Source organism: Oncorhynchus clarkii, chromosome 31 (genome assembly GCF_045791955.1).
Source record: "Oncorhynchus clarkii lewisi isolate Uvic-CL-2024 chromosome 31, UVic_Ocla_1.0, whole genome shotgun sequence".
NCBI lineage: Eukaryota > Metazoa > Chordata > Actinopteri > Salmoniformes > Salmonidae > Oncorhynchus > Oncorhynchus clarkii.
The window spans coordinates 469,104-491,079 of record NC_092177.1 but is presented as its reverse complement, the minus strand read 5'-3'; the positions used below and the strand labels follow the sequence as shown (position 1 = coordinate 491,079).

The 21,976-nt window shown below is 46.3% G+C and overlaps 1 protein-coding gene across 1 annotated transcript in view; it reads right to left on the bottom strand.

The window, feature by feature from the left end:
- LOC139390652 (fms related receptor tyrosine kinase 4) overlaps window positions 1-21,976 on the bottom strand; it is a 229,918-nt gene that overhangs the window by 6,910 nt on the left and 201,032 nt on the right. Inside the window, exons 23-28 of the mRNA XM_071137920.1 lie at window positions 19,651-19,773; window positions 18,636-18,747; window positions 18,426-18,525; window positions 13,829-13,934; window positions 9,257-9,381; window positions 5,865-5,997 (exon numbers count right to left, since the gene is read on the bottom strand). Coding sequence (XP_070994021.1) covers window positions 5,865-5,997; window positions 9,257-9,381; window positions 13,829-13,934; window positions 18,426-18,525; window positions 18,636-18,747; window positions 19,651-19,773 — 699 coding nt within the window. The remainder of the gene's footprint in view (window positions 1-5,864; window positions 5,998-9,256; window positions 9,382-13,828; window positions 13,935-18,425; window positions 18,526-18,635; window positions 18,748-19,650; window positions 19,774-21,976) is intronic.

Below are 21,976 nucleotides of genomic sequence, written 5' to 3'. Positions count from 1 at the left end.
ATACTGTACAACGATAGAGAGATGGAGAGATACTGTACAACAATAGAGAGATGGAGAGATGCTGTACAACGATAGAGAGATGGAGAGATGCAACGATAGAGAGATGGAGAGATACTGTACAACGATAGAGAGATGGAGAGATACTGTACAACGATGGAGAGATGGAGAGATACTGTACAACAATAGAGAGATGGAGAGATACTGTACAACGATAGAGAGATGAAGAGATACTGGACAACGATAGAGAGATGGAGAGATACTGTACAACGATAGAGAGATGAAGAGATACTGGACAACGATAGAGAGATGGAGAGATACTGTACAACGATAGAGAGATGGAGAGATACTGTACAACGATAGAGAGATGGAGAGATACTGTACAACGATAGAGAGATGAAGAGATACTGGACAACGATAGAGAGATGGAGAGATACTGTACAACGATAGAGAGATGAAGAGATACTGGACAACGATAGAGAGATGGAGAGATGGAGAGATGCAACGATAGAGAGATACTGTACAACAATAGAAAGATGGAGAGATACTGTACAACGATAGAGAGATGGAGAGATACTGTACAACGATGGAGAGATGAAGAGATACTGTACAACGATAGAGAGATGGAGAGATACTGTACAACGATAGAGAGATGGAGAGATACTGTACAACGATAGAGAGATGGAGAGATACTGTACAACGATAGAGAGATGGAGAGATACTGTACAACGATAGAGAGATGGAGAGATACTGTACAACGATAGAGAGATGGAGAGATGCAACGATAGAGAGATGGAGAGATGCAACGATTGAGAGATGGAGAGATGCAACGATAGAGGGATGGAGAGATGCAACGATAGAGAGATGGAGAGATACTGTACAACGATAGAGAGATGGAGAGATGCAACGATTGAGAGATGGAGAGATGCAACGATAGAGGGATGGAGAGATGCAACGATAGAGAGATGGAGAGATGCAACGATAGAGAGATGGAGAGATACTGTACAACGATAGAGAGATGAAGAGATACTGGACAACGATAGAGAGATGGAGAGATACTGTACAACGATAGAGAGATGGAGAGATACTGTACAACGATAGAGAGATGGAGAGATACTGTACAACGATAGAGAGATGAAGAGATACTGGACAACGATAGAGAGATGGAGAGATACTGTACAACGATAGAGAGATGGAGAGATACTGTTCAACGATAGAGAGATGGAGAGATACTGTACAACGATAGAGAGATGGAGAGATACTGTACAACGATAGAGAGATGGAGAGATGCAACGATAGAGAGATGGAGAGATGCAACGATTGAGAGATGGAGAGATGCAACGATAGAGGGATGGAGAGATGCAACGATAGAGAGATGGAGAGATACTGTACAACGATAGAGAGATGGAGAGATGCAACGATAGAGAGATGGAGAGATGCAACGATTGAGAGATGGAGAGATGCAACGATAGAGGGATGGAGAGATGCAACGATAGAGAGATGGAGAGATGCAACGATAGAGAGATGGAGAGATACTGTAAAACAATAGAGAGATGGAGAGATACTGTACAACGATAGAGAGATGAAGAGATACTGTACAACGATAGAGAGATGGAGAGATACTGTACAACGATAGAGAGATGGAGAGATACTGTACAACGATAGAGAGATGGAGAGATACTGTACAACGATAGAGAGATGGAGAGATACTGTACAACGATAGAGAGATGGAGAGATACTGTACAACGATGGAGAGATGGAGAGATACTGTACAACGATAGAGAGATGGAGAGATGGAGAGATACTGTACAACGATAGAGAGATGGAGAGATACTGTACAACGATAGGGAGATGGAGAGATAATGTACAACAATAGAGAGATGGAGAGATACTGTACAACGATAGAGAGATGGAGAGATACTGTACAACGATAGAGAGATGGAGAGATACTGTACAACGATAGAGAGATGGAGAGATACTGTACAACGATAGAGAGATGGAGAGATGCAACGATAGAGAGATGCAACGATAGAGAGATGGAGAGATGCAACGATAGAGAGATGGAGAGATGCAACGAGAGAGGGATGGAGAGATGCAACGATAGAGAGATGGAGAGATACTGTACAACGATAGAGAGATGGAGAGATACTGTACAACGATAGAGAGATGGAGAGATGCAACGATAGAGAGATGCAACGATAGAGAGATGGAGAGATGCAACGATAGAGAGATGGAGAGATGCAACGAGAGAGGGATGGAGAGATGCAACGATAGAGAGATGGAGAGATACTGTACAACGATAGAGAGATTAAGAGATACTGTACAACGATAGAGAGATGGAGAGATACTGTACAACGATAGAGAGATGAAGAGATACTGTACAACGATAGAGAGATGGAGAGATACTGTACAACGATAGAGAGATGAAGAGATACTGGACAACGATAGAGAGATGGAGAGATACTGTACAACGATAGAGAGATGAAGAGATACTGGACAACGATAGAGAGATGGAGAGATACTGTACAACGATAGAGAGATGGAGAGATACTGTACAACGATAGAGAGATGGAGAGATGCAACGATAGAGAGATGGAGAGATGCAACGATTGAGAGATGGAGAGATGCAACGATAGAGGGATGGAGAGATGCAACGATAGAGAGATGGAGAGATACTGTACAACGATAGAGAGATGGAGAGATGCAACGATAGAGAGATGGAGAGATGCAACGATTGAGAGATGGAGAGATGCAACGATAGAGGGATGGAGAGATGCAACGATAGAGAGATGGAGAGATGCAACGATAGAGAGATGGAGAGATACTGTAAAACAATAGAGAGATGGAGAGATACTGTACAACGATAGAGAGATGAAGAGATACTGTACAACGATAGAGAGATGGAGAGATACTGTACAACGATAGAGAGATGGAGAGATACTGTACAACGATAGAGAGATGGAGAGATGGAGAGATACTGTACAACGATAGAGAGATGGAGAGATACTGTACAACGATAGAGAGATGGAGAGATACTGTACAACGATAGAGAGATGGAGAGATACTGTACAACGATAGAGAGATGGAGAGATACTGTACAACGATGGAGAGATGGAGAGATACTGTACAACGATAGGGAGATGGAGAGATACTGTACAACAATAGAGAGATGGAGAGATACTGTACAACGATAGAGAGATGGAGAGATACTGTACAACGATAGAGAGATGGAGAGATACTGTACAACGATAGAGGGATGGAGAGATGCAACGATAGAGAGATGGAGAGATACTGTACAACGATAGAGAGATGGAGAGATACTGTACAACGATAGAGAGATGGAGAGATACTGTACAACGATAGAGAGATGGAGAGATGCAACGATAGAGAGATGGAGAGATGCAACGATAGAGAAATGGAGAGATGCAACGATAGAGAGATGGAGAGATGCAACGAGAGAGGGATGGAGAGATGCAACGATAGAGGGATGGAGAGATGCAACGATAGAGGGATGGAGAGATACTGTACAACAATAGAGAGATGGAGAGATACTGTACAACGATAGGGAGATGGAGAGATACTGTACAACGATAGAGAGATGAAGAGATACTGTACAACGATAGAGAGATGGAGAGATACTGTACAACGATAGAGAGATGGAGAGATACTGTACAACGATAGAGAGATGGAGAGATACTGTACAACGATAGAGAGATGGAGAGATACTGTACAACGATAGAGAGATGGAGAGATACTGTACAACAATAGAGAGATGGAGAGATACTGTACAACGATAGAGAGATGAAGAGATACTGGACAACGATAGAGAGATGGAGAGATACTGTACAACGATAGAGAGATGAAGAGATACTGTACAACGATAGAGAGATGGAGAGATACTGTACAACGATAGAGAGATGGAGAGATACTGTACAACGATAGAGGGATGGAGAGATGCAACGATAGAGAGATGGAGAGATACTGTACAACGATAGAAAGATGAAGAGATGCAACGATAGAGAGATGGAGAGATGCAACGATAGAGAGATGGAGAGATGCAACGATAGAGAGATGGAGAGATGCAACGATAGAGGGATGGAGAGATGCAACGATAGAGGGATGGAGAGATGCAACGATAGAGAGATGGAGAGATGCAACGATAGAGAGATGGAGAGATGCAACGATAGAGGGATGGATAGATGAAGAGACTGATGGAGAGATACAATGATGGAGAGATGATAAAATACTGTACAATGATAGAGGGATGGAGAGATACAATGATATAGGGATGGAGGGATACAATGATATAGAGATGGAGGGATACAATGATATAGGGATGGAGAGATGGAGAGATACAATGATATAGGGATGGAGAGATGGAGAGATACAATGATATAGGGATGGAGAGATGGAGAGATACAATGATAGAGAGATAGAGAGATACAATGATGGAGGGATGGAGAGATAGAGGGATGGAGAGATACAATGATATAGGGATGGAGAGATAGAGGGATGGAGAGAGAGAGATACAATGATAGAGGGATGGAGAGATAGAGGGATGGAGAGAGAGAGATACAATGATAGAGGGATGGAGAGATGGAGAAATACAATGACAGATGGATGGAGAGATACAATGATATAGGGATGGAGAGATGGAGAGATACAATGATATAGGGATGGAGAGATGGAGAGATACAATGATGGAGGGATGGAGAGATACAATGATATAGGGATGGAGAGATACAATGATAGAGGGATGGAGAGATACAATGATATAGGGATGGAGAGATGGAGATACAATGATATAGGGATGGAGAGATGGAGAGATACAATGATAGAGGAATGGAGAGATACAATGATAGAGGGATGGAGAGATGGAGAGAAACAATGATATAGGGATGGAGAGATACAATGATAGAGGGATGGAGAGATGGAGAGATACAATGATATAGGGTTGGAGAGATACAATGATAGAGGGATGGAGAGAGAGAGATACAATGATAGAGGGATGGAGAGATACAATGATATAGGGATGGAGAGATACAATGATATAGGGATAGAGAGATGGAGAGATACAATGATATAGGGATGGAGAGATACAATGATAGAGGGATGTAGAGATAGAGAGATACAATGATAGAGGGATGGAGAGATGGAGAGACAATGATAGAGAGATGGAGATATACAATGATAGAGGAATGGAGAGATACAATGATAGAGGGATGGAGAGATGGAGAGAAACAATGATATAGGGATGGAGAGATACAATGATAGAGGGATGGAGAGATGGAGAGATACAATGATATAGGGTTGGAGAGATACAATGATAGAGGGATGGAGAGAGAGAGATACAATGATAGAGGGATGGAGAGATACAATGATATAGGGATGGAGAGATACAATGATATAGGGATAGAGAGATGGAGAGATACAATGATATAGGGATGGAGAGATACAATGATATAGGGATGGAGAGATGGAGAGATACAATGATATAGGGATGGAGAGATACAATGATAGAGGGATGGAGAGATGGAGAGATACAATGATATAGGGATGGAGAGATGGAGAGATACAATGATATAGGGATGGAGAGATGGAGAGACAATGATAGAGAGATGGAGAGATACAATGATAGAGGGATGGAGAGATGGAGAGAATTAATGATAGAGAGATGGAGAGATAGAGGGATGGAGAGATGGAGAGATACAATGATATAGGGATGGAGAGATACAATGATAGAGGGATGGAGAGATGGAGAGAATCAATGATATAGGGATGGAGAGATACAATGATAGAGGGATGGAGAGATGGAGAGATACAATGATAGAGGGATGGAGAGAGAGTGCAGGAGAGATAGAGCTTACTCCGTTGTTGTGGGTTTTATACCAGGCCGTTTCCATTGGTAGCTCCTCAAACGTCTTGACTCTGGGTTGGCATGACGACAGCTTCGACGGCCCCACGAACACACAGCCCGCGAAGGGCACACAGTTATAATACCTGCCAAACACACACACACACACACACATTACACCTATGTTATGTATACCTGTTGAGTGAGAACCCCAGGAAGAGTAGCTGTTGAGTGAGGACCTCAGAGGACCTCAGGAAGAGTAGCTGTTGAGTGAGGACCCCAGAGGACCCCAGGAATAGTAGCTGTTGAGTGAGGACCCCAGAGGACCCCAGGAAGAGTAGCTGTTGAGTGAGGAGCCCAGAGGACCTCAGAGGACCTCAGAGGACCCCAGGAAGAGTAGCTATTGAGTGAGGACCCAGAGGACCCCAGAGTACCCCAGAGGACCCCAGGAAGAGTAGCTGTTGAGTGAGGACCCCAGAGGACCCCAGGAAGAGTAGCTGTTGAGTGAGGACCCCAGAGGACCCCAGGAAGAGTAGCTGTTGAGTGAGGACACCAGAGGACCCCAGGAAGAGTAGCTGTTGAGTGAGGACCCCAGAGGACCCCAGGAAGAGTAGCTGTTGAGTGAGGACCTCAGAGGACCCCAGGAAGAGTAGCTGTTGAGTGAGGACCCCAGAGGACCCCAGGAAGAGTAGCTGTTGAGTGAGGACCCCAGAGGACCTCAGAGGACCCCAGGAAGAGTAGCTGTTGAGTGAGGACCCCAGAGGACCTTAGGAAGAGTAGCTGTTGAGTGAGGACCCCAGGAAGAGTAGCTGTTGAGTGAGGACCCCAGAGGACCCCAGGAAGAGTAGCTGTTGAGTGAGGACCCCAGAGGACCCCAGGAAGAGTAGCTGTTGAGTGAGGACCCCAGGAAGAGTAGCTGTTGGGTGAGGACCTCAGAGGGCCCCAGAAGAGTAGCTGTTGAGTGAGGACCTCAGAGGACCCCAGAGGACCCCAGGAAGAGTAGCTGTTGAGTGAAGACCTCAGAGGTCTCCAGGAAGAGTAGCTGTTGAGTGAAGACCCCAGAGGACCCCAGGAAGAGTAGCTGTTGAGTGAAGACCTCAGAGGTCTCCAGGAAGAGTAGCTGTTGAGTGAAGACCTCAGAGGACCCCAGGAAGAGTAGCTGTTGAGTGAGGACCCCAGAGGTCCCCAGGAAGAGTAGCTGTTGAGTGAGGACCTCAGAGGACCCCAGGAAGAGTAGCTGTTGAGTGAGGACCCCAGAGGACCACAGGAAGAGTAGCTGATGCTAAAGTGACAGCTACTCACTGCTACTATGGAGGCCTTAGGGGCCTAAGGTTGCCAGTTTACTAGCCTTTTAACCAGAGACTGTTTTAGACCTGGGGATGCTGCAGGCGAGGTGCCAGGTAATGCATTTACACTGAAGGTCCTACTGCTCTATCAATGTGATTAGTGGTTCAATCAGAAACGTGCCAGAAAATACAGAATATGTGAGGTCTGCCTGGAGAAGTCAGGATCCTAATGTCTTAATCAGGTAGTAGTAGTAGTAGTAGTAGAAGTAGTAGTGGTAGTAGTAGTAGTAGTAGTAGTAGTAGTAGTAGTAGTAGTAGCAGTAGTAGTAGTAGAAGTAGTAGTAGTAGAAGTAGTAGTAGTAGTAGTACTGGTAGTAGTAGTAGTGGTAGCAGTAGTAGTATCAGTAGTAGTAGTAGTAGCAGTAGTAGTAGTAGAAGTAGTAGTAGTAGAAGTAGTAGAAGTAGTAGTACTGGTAGTAGTAGTAGTAGAAGTAGTAGTAGTAGAAGTAGTAGTAGTAGTAGAAGTAGTAGTAGTAGTAGTAGTACTGGTAGTAGTAGTAGTGGTAGTAGTAGTAGTGGTAGAAGTGGTAGTAGTAGTAGTATTGGTAGTAGTAGTAGTGGTAGTAGTGGTAGTAGTAGTAGTAGTAGTAGTAGTAGTAGTAGTAGTGGTAGTAGTAGTAGTAGTAGTATAAGTAGTAGAAGTAGAAGTAGTAGTAGTAGTAGTAGTAGTAGTAGTAGTGGTAGTAGTAGTAGTGGTAGTAGTAGTAGTAGTAGTAGTAGCAGTAGTAGTAGTAGTAGTGGTAGTAGTGGTAGTAGTAGTAGTAGTAGTAGTAGCAGTAGTAGTAGTAGTAGTAGTGGTAGTAGTAGTAGTAACAGTAGTAGTAGTAGTGGTAGTAGTAGTAGTAGTAGTAGCAGTAGTAGTAGTGGTAGTAGTAGTAGTAGTAGTAGTAGTAGTAGTAGTAGTAGCAGTAGTAGTAGTAGAAGTAGTAGTAGTAGAAGTAGTAGTATCAGTAGTAGTAGTAGTAGCAGTAGTAGTAGTAGAAGTAGTAGTAGTAGAAGTAGTAGTAGTAGTAGTACTGGTAGTAGTAGTAGTAGAAGTAGTAGTAGTAGAAGTAGTAGTTGTAGTAGTAGTAGTAGTACTGGTAGTAGTAGTAGTAGCAGTAGTGGTAGTGGTAGTAGTAGTAGTAGAAGTAGTAGTAGTAGAAGTAGTAGTAGTAGTAGTAGTAGTAGTACTGGTAGTAGTAGTAGTAGCAGTAGTGGTAGTGGTAGTAGTAGTAGTAGTAGTAGTATGTGTCGTAGTCTAGTGGTGGTAGTAGTAGTGGTAGTCTAGTGGTAGTAGTTGTAGTAGTTGTCGTCGTGGTAGTAGTTGCAGTAGTTGTCGTCGTAGTAGTTGTCGTCGTGGTAGTAGTTGTAGTAGTTGTCGTCGTGGTAGTAGTTGTAATAGTTGTCGTCGTGGTAGTAGTTGTAGTTGTAGTAGTTGTCGTCGTGGAAGTCGTAGTGGTAGTCTAGTGGTGGTAGTAGTAGTGGTAGTCTAGTGGTAGTAGTTGTAGTAGTGTCATCGTGGTAGTAGTTGTAGTAGTTGTCGTCGTGGTAGTAGTTGTCGTCGTGGTAGTAGTTGCAGTAGTTGTCGTCGTAGTAGTTGTCGTCGTGGTAGTAGTTGTAGTAGTTTTCGTCGTGGTAGTAGATGTAATAGTTTTCGTCGTGGTAGTAGTTGTAGTAGTTGTAGTAGTTGTCGTCGTGGTAGTAGTTGTAACAGTTGTCGTCGTGGTAGTAGTTGTAGTTGTAGTAGTTGTCGTCGTGGTAGTAGTAGTGGTAGTAGTTGTCGTCGTGGAAGTCGTAGTGGTAGTCTAGTGGTAGTAGCTGTAGTAGTTGTCGTCGTGGTAGTAGTTGTAATAGTTGTCGTCGTGGTAGTAGTTGTTGTCGTTGTGGTAGTAGTTGTAGTAGTTGTCGTCGTGGTAGTAGATGTAGTAGGTGTCGTCGTGGTAGTAGTTGCAGTAGTTGTCGTCGTCGTAGTAGTTGTAGTAGTTGTCGTTGTGGTAGTAGTTGTAGTAGTTGTCATCGTGGTAGTAGATGTAGTAGGTGTCGTCGTGGTAGTAGTTGTAGTGTAATAGGATTGTACCTGATGGGCAGGCTGTGACAAGCCAGTCTCATCTCCTCCTGTGAAGCGGGTCGTGAAGAGGCCTGAGAGAAGCTGTCTTCCTCAGAGCTCTGGGACGGATTCAGGGGGATGTAGTCCTTACCATCCTACAGAATATAATATCAGTCAGTCCTTATCATCCTACAGAATATAATATCAGTCCTTATCACTCTACGGAATATAATACCAGTCCTTATCATCCTACACAATATAATATCAGTCAGTCCTTATCATCCTACAGAATATAATATCAGTCCTTATCATCCTACACAATATAATATCAGTCCTTATCATCCTACAGAATATAATATCAGTCAGTCCTTATCATCCTACAGAATATAATATCAGTCCTTATCATCCTACACAATATAATATCAGTCCTTATCGTCCTACAGAATATAATATCAGTCCTTATCATCCTACACAATATAATATCAGTCCTTATCACTCTACGGAATATAATACCAGTCCTTACCATCCTACAGAATATAATATCAGTCAGTCCTTATCATCCTACAGAATATAATATCAGTCCTTATCATCCTACACAAGATAATATCAGTCCTTATCATCCTACAGAATATAATATCAGTCCTTATCATCCTACACAATATAATATCAGTCCTTATCGTCCTACAGAATATAATATCAGTCCTTATCATCCTACACAATATAATATCAGTCCTTATCATCCTACACAATATAATATCAGTCCTTATCATCCTACACATTATAATATCAGTCCTTATCATCCTACACAATATAATATCAGTCCTTATCATCCTACACAATATAATATCAGTCCTTATCATCCTACAGAATATAATATCAGTCCTTATCATCCTACAGAATATAATATTAGTCCTTATCATCCTACACAATATAATATCAGTCCTTATCATCCTAAAGAATATAATATCAGTCCTTATCATCAAATCAAATCAAATTTTATTTGTCACATACACATGGTTAGCAGATGTTAATGCGAGTGTAGCGAAATGCTTGTGCTTCTAGTTCCGACAATGCAGTAATAACAAGTAATCTAACTAACAATTCCAAAACTACTGTCTTGTACACAGTGTAAGGGGATAAAGAATATGTACATAAGGATATATGAATGAGTGATGGTACAGAGCAGCATAGGCAAGATACAGTAGATGGTATCGAGTACAGTATGTACAAATGAGATGAGTATGTAAACAAAGTGGCATAGTATAGTATAAAGTGGCTAGTGATACATGTATTACATAAGGATACCGTCGATGATATAGAGTACAGTATATACGTATGCGTATGAGATGAATAATGTAGGGTAAGTAACATTTATATAAGGTAGCATTGTTTAAAGTGGCTAGTGATATATTTACATCATTTCCCATCAATTCCCATTATTAAAGTGGCTGGAGTTGAGTCAGTGTCAGTGTGTTGGCAGCAGCCACTCAGTGTTAGTGGTGGCTGTTTAACAGTCTGATGGCCTTGAGATAGAAGCTGTTTTTCAGTCTCTCGGTCCCAGCTTTGATGCACCTGTACTGACCTCGCCTTCTGGATGATAGCGGGGTGAACAGGCAGTGGCTCGGGTGGTTGATGTCCTTGATGATCTTTATGGCCTTCCTGTGACATCGGGTGGTGTAGGTGTCCTGGAGGGCAGGTAGTTTGCCCCCGGTGATGCGTTGTGCAGACCTCACTACCCTCTGGAGAGCCTTACGGTTGAGGGCGGTGCAGTTGCCATACCAGGCGGTGATACAGCCCGCCAGGATGCTCTCGATTGTGCATCTGTAGAAGTTTGTGAGTGCTTTTGGTGACAAGCCGAATTTCTTCAGCCTCCTGAGGTTGAAGAGGCGCTGCTGCGCCTTCTTCACGATGCTGTCTGTGTGAGTGGACCAATTCAGTTTGTCTGTGATGTGTATGCCGAGGAACTTAAAACTTGCTACCCTCTCCACTACTGTTCCATCGATGTGGATAGGGGGGTGTTCCCTCTGCTGTTTCCTGAAGTCCACAATCATCTCCTTAGTTTTGTTGACGTTGAGTGTGAGGTTGTTTTCCTGACACCACACTCCGAGGGCCCTCACCTCCTCCCTGTAGGCCGTCTCATCGTTGTTGGTAATCAAGCCTACCACTGTTGTGTCGTCCGCAAACTTGATGATTGAGTTGGAGGCGTGCGTGGCCACGCAGTCGTGGGTGAACAGGGAGTACAGGAGAGGGCTCAGAACGCAACCTTGTGGGGCCCCAGTGTTGAGGATCAGCGGGGAGGATATGTTGTTGCCTACCCTCACCACCTGGGGGCGGCCCGTCAGGAAGTCCAGTACCCAGTTGCACAGGGCGGGGTCGAGACCCAGGGTCTCGAGCTTGATGACGAGCTTGGAGGGTACTATGGTGTTGAATGCCGAGCTGTAGTCGATGAACAGCATTCTCACATAGGTATTCCTCTTGTCCAGATGGGTTAGGGCAGTGTGCAGTGTGGTTGAGATTGCATCGTCTGTGGACCTATTTGGGCGGTAAGCAAATTGGAGTGGGTCTAGGGTGTCAGGTAGGGTGGAGGTGATATGGTCCTTGACTAGTCTCTCAAAGCACTTCATGATGACGGATGTGAGTGCTACGGGGCGGTAGTCATTTAGCTCAGTTACCTTAGCTTTCTTGGGAACAGGAACAATGGTGGCCCTCTTGAAGCATGTGGGAACAGCAGACTGGTATAGGGATTGATTGAATATGTCCGTAAACACACCGGCCAGCTGGTCTGCGCATGCTCTGAGGGCGCGGCTGGGGATGCCATCTGGGCCTGCAGCCTTGCGAGGGTTAACACGTTTAAATGTCTTACTCACCTCGGCTGCAGTGAAGGAGAGACCGCATGTTTTCGTTGCAGGCCGTGTCAGTGGCACTGTATTGTCCTCAAAGCGGGCAAAAAAGTTATTTAGTCTGCCTGGGAGCAAGACATCCTGGTCCGTGACTGGGCTGGGTTTCTTCCTGTAGTCCGTGATTGACTGTAGACCCTGCCACATGCCTCTTGTGTCTGAGCCGTTGAATTGAGATTCTACTTTGTCTCTGTACTGGCGCTTAGCTTGTTTGATAGCCTTGCGGAGGGAATAGCTGCACTGTTTGTATTCGGTCATGTTACCAGACACCTTGCCCTGATTAAAAGCAGTGGTTCGCGCTTTCAGTTTCACACGAATGCTGCCATCAATCCACGGTTTCTGGTTAGGGAATGTTTTAATCGTTGCTATGGGAACGACATCTTCAACGCACGTTCTAATGAACTCGCACACCGAATCAGCGTATTCGTCAATGTTGTTATCTGACGCAATACGAAACATCTCCCAGTCCACGTGATGGAAGCAGTCTTGGAGTGTGGAGTCAGCTTGGTCGGACCAGCGTTGGACAGACCTCAGCGTGGGAGCCTCTTGTTTTAGTTTCTGTCTGTAGGCAGGGATCAACAAAATGGAGTCGTGGTCAGCTTTTCCGAAAGGGGGGCGGGGCAGGGCCTTATATGCGTCGCGGAAGTTAGAGTAACAATGGTCCAAGGTCTTTCCTCCCCTGGTTGCGCAATCGATATGCTGATAAAATTTGGGGAGTCTTGTTTTCAGATTAGCCTTGTTAAAATCCCCAGCTACAATGAATGCAGCCTCCGGATAAATTGTTTCCAGTTTGCAGAGAGTTAAATAAAGTTCGTTCAGAGCCATCGATGTGTCTGCTTGGGGGGGGATATATACGGCTGTGATTATAATCGAAGAGAATTCTCTTGGTAGATAATGCGGTCTACATTTGATTGTGAGGAATTCTAAATCAGGTGAATCATCCTACACAATATAATATCAGTCCTTATCATCCTACACAATATAATATCAGTCCTTATCATCCTACAGAACGGGAAATACCGACATGTAACACACAAATCTTGTTTAAGCAAAAGGCCCGAGGGGGTGTGTTATGTGGCCAATATACCACGGCTAAGGGGTGTTCTTATGCACGACACATCTCTGAGTGCCTGGACACAGCCCTTAGCCGTGGTATATTGGTCATATACCCCAAACCCCCGAGGTGCCTTATTGCTATTATAAACTGGTTACCAACATAATTAGAGTATAAATAAACGTTTTGTCATACATACGGTCTGATATACCACGGCTGTCAGCCAATCAGCATCCAGGGCTCGAACCACCCAGTTTATAATGTCTGATATACCACGGCTGTCAGTCAATCAGCATTCAGGGCTTTGAAACACCCAGTTTATAATGTCTGATATACCACGGCTGTCAGTCAATCAGCATTCAGGGCTCGAAACACCCAGTTTATAATGTCTGATATACCACGGCTGTCAGCCAGTCAGCATTCAGGGCTCGAACCACCCAGTTTATAATGTCTGATATACCACGGCTGTCAGTCAATCAGCATTCAGGGCTCGAACCACCCAGTTTATAATGTCTGATATACCACGGCTGTCAGTCACATTGGCCTCGTTCCATTTCTGTATGTGACCCCCATTCTTCCAGAAATGGCCACTATGACTTCAGTGTTGACAGATCAGACATGACTAGATTGGGTAAAACCTCTGTGTCTTACTGGTAGGCTGTCGTCCTGTAGTAGGTCTCCCAGGATATCTACCAGGGCTTGGAAGGGAGGTCTCTCTCGGGGCTCGCCCTGCCAGCAGGCCAGCATTATACCATAGCTATTAAGAGAGACACACAGACACATGTTACAGCAAAGAGATATCCTACAGGCCAGCAGAGATATCCTACAGGCCAGCAGGATCCCATAACTACCAGCAGAGATATCCTACAGGCCAGCAGAGATATCCTACAGGCCAGCAGAGATATCCTACAGGCCAGCAGAGATATCCTACAGGCCAGCAGAGATATCCTACAGGCCAGCAGAGATGTCCTACAGGCCAGCAGAGATATCCTACAAGCCAGCAGAGATATCCTACAGGCCAGCAGAAATATGCTACAGGCCAGCAGAGATATCCTACAGGCCAGCAGAGATATCCTACAGGCCAGCAGAGATGTCCTACAGGCCAGCAGAGATATCCTACAGGCCAGCAGAGATGTCCTACAGGCCAGCAGAGATATCCTACAGGCCAGCAGAGATGTCCTACAGGCCAGCAGAGATATCCTACAGGCCAGCAGAGATGTCCTACAGGCCAGCAGAGATGTCCTACAGGCCAGCAGAGATGTCCTACAGGCCAGCAGAGATATCCTACAGGCCAGCAGAGATGTCCTACAGGCCAGCAGAGATATCCTACAGGCCAGCAGAGATATCCTACAGGCCAGCAGAGATATCCTACAGGCCAGCAGAGATATCCTACAGGCCAGCAGAGATGTCCTACAGGCCAGCAGAGATATCCTACAGGCCAGAGGGATCCCATAACTACCAGCAGAGATATCCTACAGGCCAGCAGAGATATCCTACAGGCCAGCAGAGATATCCTACAGGCCAGCAGAGATATCCTACAGGCCAGCAGAGATGTCCTACAGGCCAGCAGAGATATCCTACAGGCCAGCAGAGATATCCTACAGGCCAGCAGAGATATCCTACAGGCCAGCAGAGATATCCTACAGGCCAGCAGAGATATCCTACAGGCCAGCAGAGATATCCTACAGGCCAGTAGGATCCTATAACTACCAGCAGAGATATCCTACAGGCCAGCAGAGATATCCTACAGGCCAGCAGAGATATCCTACAGGCCAGCAGAGATATCCTACAGGCCAGTAGAAATATGCTACAGGCCAGCAGAGATATCCTACAGGCCAGCAGAGATATCCTACAGGCCAGCAGAGATATCCTACAGGCCAGCAGAGATATCCTACAGGCCAGCAGAGATGTCCTACAGGCCAGCAGAGATATCCAACAGGCCAGCAGGACCCCATATCTACCAGCAGACATATCCTACAGGCCAGAAGGATCCCATAACTACCAGCAGAGATATCCTACAGGCCAGCAGAAATATGCTACAGGCCAGCAGAGATATCCTACAGGCCAGCAGAGATATCCTACAGGCCAGCAGAGATATCCTACAGGCCAGCAGAGATATCCTACAGGCCAGCAGAGATGTCCTACAGGCCAGCAGAGATATCCTACAAGCCAGCAGAGATATCCTACAGGCCAGCAGAGATGTCCTACAGGCCAGCAGAGATATCCTACAAGCCAGCAGAGATATCCTACAGGCCAGCAGAGATATTCTACAGGCCAGCAGAGATGTCCTACAGGCCAGCAGAGATATCCTACAAGCCAGCAGAGATATCCTACAGGCCAGCAGAGATATCCTACAGGCCAGCAGAGATATCCTACAGGCCAGCAGAGATATCCTACAGGCCAGCAGAGATATCCTACAGGCCAGCAGAGATGTCCTACAGGCCAGCAGAGATATCCTACAGGCCAGCAGGATCCCATAACTACCAGCAGAGATATCCTACAGGCCAGCAGAGATATCCTACAGGCCAGCAGAGATGTCCTACAGGCCAGCAGAGATATCCTACAGGCCAGCGGGATCCCATAACTACCAGCAGAGATATCCTACAGGCCAGCAGAGATATCCTACAGGCCAGCAGAGATATCCTACAGGCCAGCAGAGATATCCTACAGGCCAGCAGAGATGTCCTACAGGCCAGCAGAGATATCCTACAGGCCAGCAGAGATATCCTACAGGCCAGCAGAGATATCCTACAGGCCAGCAGAGATATCCTACAGGCCAGCAGAGATATCCTACAGGCCAGCAGAGATATCCTACAGGCCAGTAGGATCCTATAACTACCAGCAGAGATATCCTACAGGCCAGCAGAGATATCCTACGGGCCAGCAGAGATATCCTACAGGCCAGCAGAGATATCCTACAGGCCAGTAGAAATATGCTACAGGCCAGCAGAGATATCCTACAGGCCAGCAGAGATATCCTACAGGCCAGCAGAGATATCCTACAGGCCAGCAGAGATATCCTACAGGCCAGCAGAGATGTCCTACAGGCCAGCAGAGATATCCAACAGGCCAGCAGGACCCCATATCTACCAGCAGACATATCCTACAGGCCAGAAGGATCCCATAACTACCAGCAGAGATATCCTACAGGCCAGCAGAAATATGCTACAGGCCAGCAGAGATATCCTACAGGCCAGCAGAGATATCCTACAGGCCAGCAGAGATATCCTACAGGCCAGCAGAGATATCCTACAGGCCAGCAGAGATGTCCTACAGGCCAGCAGAGATATCCTACAAGCCAGCAGAGATATCCTACAGGCCAGCAGAGATGTCCTACAGGCCAGCAGAGATATCCTACAAGCCAGCAGAGATATCCTACAGGCCAGCAGAGATATTCTACAGGCCAGCAGAGATGTCCTACAGGCCAGCAGAGATATCCTACAAGCCAGCAGAGATATCCTACAGGCCAGCAGAGATATCCTACAGGCCAGCAGAGATATCCTACAGGCCAGCAGAGATATCCTACAGGCCAGCAGAGATATCCTACAGGCCAGCAGAGATGTCCTACAGGCCAGCAGAGATATCCTACAGGCCAGCAGGATCCCATAACTACCAGCAGAGATATCCTACAGGCCAGCAGAGATATCCTACAGGCCAGCAGAGATATCCTACATGCCAGCAGAGATATCCTACAGGCCAGCAGAGATATCCTACAGGCCAGCAGAGATGTCCTACAGGCCAGCAGAGATATCCTACAGGCCAGCAGAGATATCCTACAGGCCAGCAGAGATATCCTACAGGCCAGCAGAGATGTCCTACAGGCCAGCAGAGATATCCTACAGGCCAGCAGAGATGTCCTACAGGCCAGCAGAGATGTCCTACAGGCCAGCAGAGATGTCCTACAGGCCAGCAGAGATATCCTACAGGCCAGCAGAGATGTCCTACAGGCCAGCAGAGATATCCTACAGGCCAGCAGAGATATCCTACAGGCCAGCAGAGATGTCCTACAGGCCAGCAGAGATATCCTACAGGCCAGCAGAGATATCCTACAGGCCAGCAGAGATATCCTACAGGCCAGCAGAGATGTCCTACAGGCCAGCAGAGATATCCTACAGGCCAGCAGAGATGTCCTACAGGCCAGCAGAGATGTCCTACAGGCCAGCAGAGATATCCTACAGGCCAGCAGAGATATCCTACAGGCCAGCAGAGATATCCTACAGGCCAGCAGAGATGTCCTACAGGCCAGCAGAGATATCCTACAGGCCAGCAGGATCCCATAACTACCAGCAGAGATATCCTACAGGCCAGCAGAGATATCCTACAGGCCAGCAGAGATATCCTACAGGCCAGCAGAGATATCCTACAGGCCAGCAGAGATGTCCTACAGGCCAGCAGAGATATCCTACAGGCCAGCAGAGATATCCTACAGGCCAGCAGAGATATCCTACAGGCCAGCAGAGATATCCTACAGGCCAGCAGAGATATCCTACAGGCCAGCAGAGATGTCCTACAGGCCAGCAGAGATATCCTACAGGCCAGCAGAGATATCCTACAGGCCAGCAGAGATATCCTACAGGCCAGCAGAGATATCCTACAGGCCAGCAGAGATATCCAACAGGCCAACAGGACCCCATATCTACCAGCAGACATATCCTACAGGCCAGAAGGATCCCATAACTACCAGCAGAGATATCCTACAGACCAGCAGAGATATCCTACAGGCCAGCAGAGATGTCCAACCGGCCAGTAGGACCCCATATCTACCAGCAGAGGGCAACAGAGACACACAGTGGTGCTAAAGAGTGTTAGAGTGCACTCCCACAGCCACTATTAGTTCTATCCACTACAGCGCACAGAGCACACAGTACCTTACATTACTAAGCATATTGTGTGCTTGGGTTTTCATGAAATGTATGCAAGGTAGGTAAGGAGTGAGTGACTCACACATAACTACATATATCTTGTGAATTATTCTAGGATCTGTGTTGACTCACATATAACTACATACATCTTGTGAATTATTCTAGGATCTGTGTTGACTCACATATAACTAACTACATATATCTTGTGAATTATTCTAGGATCTGTGTTGACTCACATATAACTACATATATCTTGTGAATTATTCTAAGATCTGTGTTGACTCACATATAACTACATATATCTTGTGAATTATTCTAGGATCTGTGTTGACTCACATATAACTACATATATCTTGTGAATTATTCTAGGATCTGTGTTGACTCACATCTCAGGGGATGCTGTTTCAGGAGCTCTCATCCTGGTTCCATCTTTCAGTCGTTTACAGAAGTCCTCATCGATCTGGACACCTGGGTACGGAGATGCACCTGAGGAGAGTAACACTGGTGTTATCAGAGATAAGGTGTGTCTGTCAGGATGGATGGCTAACCGAGGCAAGAACAGTGTCTCTCACTGCTAAAAGACCTAAATGTCTCACCCAGAGAGAAGATCTCCCAGAGTAGAACACCAAAGGACCAGACGTCAGACTGGCTGGTGTAGACCTTGTCAAAGATACTCTCTGGAGCCATCCACTTCAGTGGCAGACGGGCCTGCAGAGAGAGAAGGGGGGGGGGGGGGGGGGGGGGGAAGAGAGCGAGAGAGAAGAGAGGGGGAAAAATAGAGAGGGAGGGAGGGAGGGAGGGAGGGAGGGAGGGAAGGAGACAGAGAGAGAGAGAGACAGAGGGAGAGACAGAGAGAGAGAGAGAGAGAGAGACGGAGAGAGGGAGAGAGGCGGAGAAGAGAGGGGGGGAAAATAGAGAGGGAGGGAGAGAGAAGAGAGGGGGGAGAGAGAAGAGAGGGGGGGAAATAGAGAGAGAGGGAGGGAGGGAGGGAGAGAGAGACAGAGCGAGAGAGACAGAGGGAGAGACAGAGAGAGAGAGAGAGAGAGAGAGACGGAGAGAGGTAGAGAGGCGGAGAGGAGAGAGAGAGAGAGAGAGAGATGGAGACAGAGACAGAGAGAGAGATAGAGAGAGAATTTATTCAGCAACACACCCTTAGAATAAAGGGTTCCAGAAGGATCCTTCGGCCGACCCCACAATAGAACCCTTTTGTGTTCCATGTAGAACCGTCTATGGAAAGGGTTCTACATGGAACCCAAAAATGTTCTTTCTACCTGGAAACCAAATAGGTTCTACCAGGAAAAAAATGTTTCTTCAAAGGGTTCTCCTATGGGGACAGCCGATGAACCCTTTTAGGTTCTAGATAGCACCTTTTAGGTTCTAGATAACACCTTTTAGGTTCTAGATAACACCTTTTAGGTTCTAGATAACACCTAACACCTTTTAGGTTCTAGATAACACCTTTTAGGTTCTAGATAACACCTTTTTAGGTTCTACGACTCTAGTGGATGACAACCTAGACATACTGCTCCTCCGGTGACAGAGATTTGAATTTTCCGTTGGCCCTGATGTAACTACCCCGAGTTTTTCCCCTGAGGTGTGTGTGTGTCTTACACTGCCTTTCCTGACGTAGTCGGGGTCTTTGTAGATGTCTCTAGCCAGGCCGAAGTCACAGATCTTCACCACGTTGTTCTCTGACAGTAGGATGTTCCTCGCTGCAAGGTCCCTGTGGATACACTGCCGAAACACACACACACACACACACACACACACACACACACACACACACACACACACACACACACACACACACACACACACACACACACACACAGGGATGTAACTTCTCCAACATACTGAGCTTCTTACTACCTACGATACAGTGGGAGGGAGGAGCTTTACTATCACATCACAGGGGAGGGAGGAGCTTTACTGTCATGACATAATGGAGGGAGGAGCTTTACTGTCATGACATAGTGGAGGGAGGAGCTTTACTGTCATGACATAGTGGGAGGGAGGAGCTTTACTATCACATCACAGGGGAGGGAGGAGCTTTACTATCATGACATAGTGGAGGGAGGAGCTTTACTATCACGACATAGTGGGATGGAGGATCTTTGATGTCATGACATAGTGGGATGGAGGATCTTTGATGTCATGACATAGTGGAGGGAGGAGCTTTACTGTCATGACATAGTGGAGGGAGACACTTTACTATCACGACATAGTGGGAAGGAGGAGCTTTACTGTCACAACACAGGGGAGGAAGGAGCTTTAAAGTCATGACATAGTGGAGGAAGGAGCTTTACTATCACAACATAGTGGGAGGGAGGAGCTTCACTGTCACAATGCAGTGGGAGGGCAGAGCTTTACTATCACAATGTAGTGGGAGGGCGGAGCTTTACTGTCACACCACAGGGGAGGGAGGAGCTTTACTATCACAACGTAGTAGGAGGGAGGAGCTTCACTGTCACAACACAGGGGAGGGAGGTGCTTTACTATCACATCACAGTGGAGGGAGGAGCTGTCATCTCATTGTGGTTCCATTTTAGTCTCTGGTCTTGACACGCCCACTGGGCTGGATCCCAGATTTAGGCTATTCATGGGTTCTCTGTTGAGCATGTGTCGCAGACTGCAACAGAGACTATTTCTGTTTATTGCTATTAGATTATTGAGGAGTTTGTAGTCGTCAACCCATCAAGCATGTCCCATGTAAACTACACCAGATTATCCATTATACTCTGATGTCACAGGCAGTAAACTACACCAGATTATCCATTATACTCTGATGTCACAGGCAGTAAACTACACCAGATTATCCATTATACTCTGATGTCACAGGCAGTAAACTACACCAGATTATCCATTATACTCTGATGTCACAGGCAGTAAACTACACCAGATTATCCATTATATTGTGATGTCACAGGCAGTAAACTACACCAGATTATCCATTATACTCTGATGTCACAGGCAGTAAACTACACCAGATTATCCATTATATTGTGATGTCACAGGCAGTAAACTACACCAGATTTTCCATTATATTGTGATGTCACAGGTAGTAAACTACACCAGATTATCCATACAACGTTAGTCCTCTTTTACATAGATTTTAGTCTTCCTTCATACAGAGGTCCTAGCCCTCTTTTAAACACTATAGGACGGTACGTTTGAAGTGGTTAAAAAAAAACACAAGCCCTGCTCCGAGCACTAGGCCTCCCTGCCCTGCTACGAGCACAAGGCCTCCCTGCCCAGCCAGGTAGACACATTGCCCGGCCAGGTGATCATGGCTCGGCCAGGTAGACACATTGCCCAGCCAGGTAGACACATTGCCCGGCCAGGTAGACACATTGCCCAACCAGGTAGACACATTGCCCGGCCAGGTAGACACATTGCCCGGCCAGGTAGACACATTGCCCGGCCAGGTGATCATGGCTCGGCAACCAAAAAAAAAAAGACCTCCAACGCCAGATACGTCAAGAACCCCAAATGTATTTTTACTGACTTTTACAGGACGTAAAGCAGCTGGAAAGTGAAGAGGGGAACGTACGGAGTGAAGGCTTGGCCAGGTGAGTGACTGTAGAAGAACCCCCTCTACAGAGTGAAGGCTTGGCCAGGCGAGTAGAAGAACCCCCTCTACAGAGTGAAGGATTGGCCAGGGGAGTGACTGTAGAAGAACCCCCTCTACAGAGTGAAGGCCTGGCCAGGCAAGTGACTGTAGAAGAACGCCCTCTACAGAGTGAAGGCCTGGCCAGGCGAGTAGAAGAACCCCCTCTACAGAGTGAAGGCTTGGCCAGGCGAGTAGAAGAACCCCCTCTACAGAGTGAAGGCCTGGCCAGGCAAGTGACTGTAGAAGAACCCCCTCTACAGAGTGAAGGCCTGGCCAGGCAAGTGACTGTAGAAGAACGCCCTCTACAGCGTGAAGGATTGGCCAGGG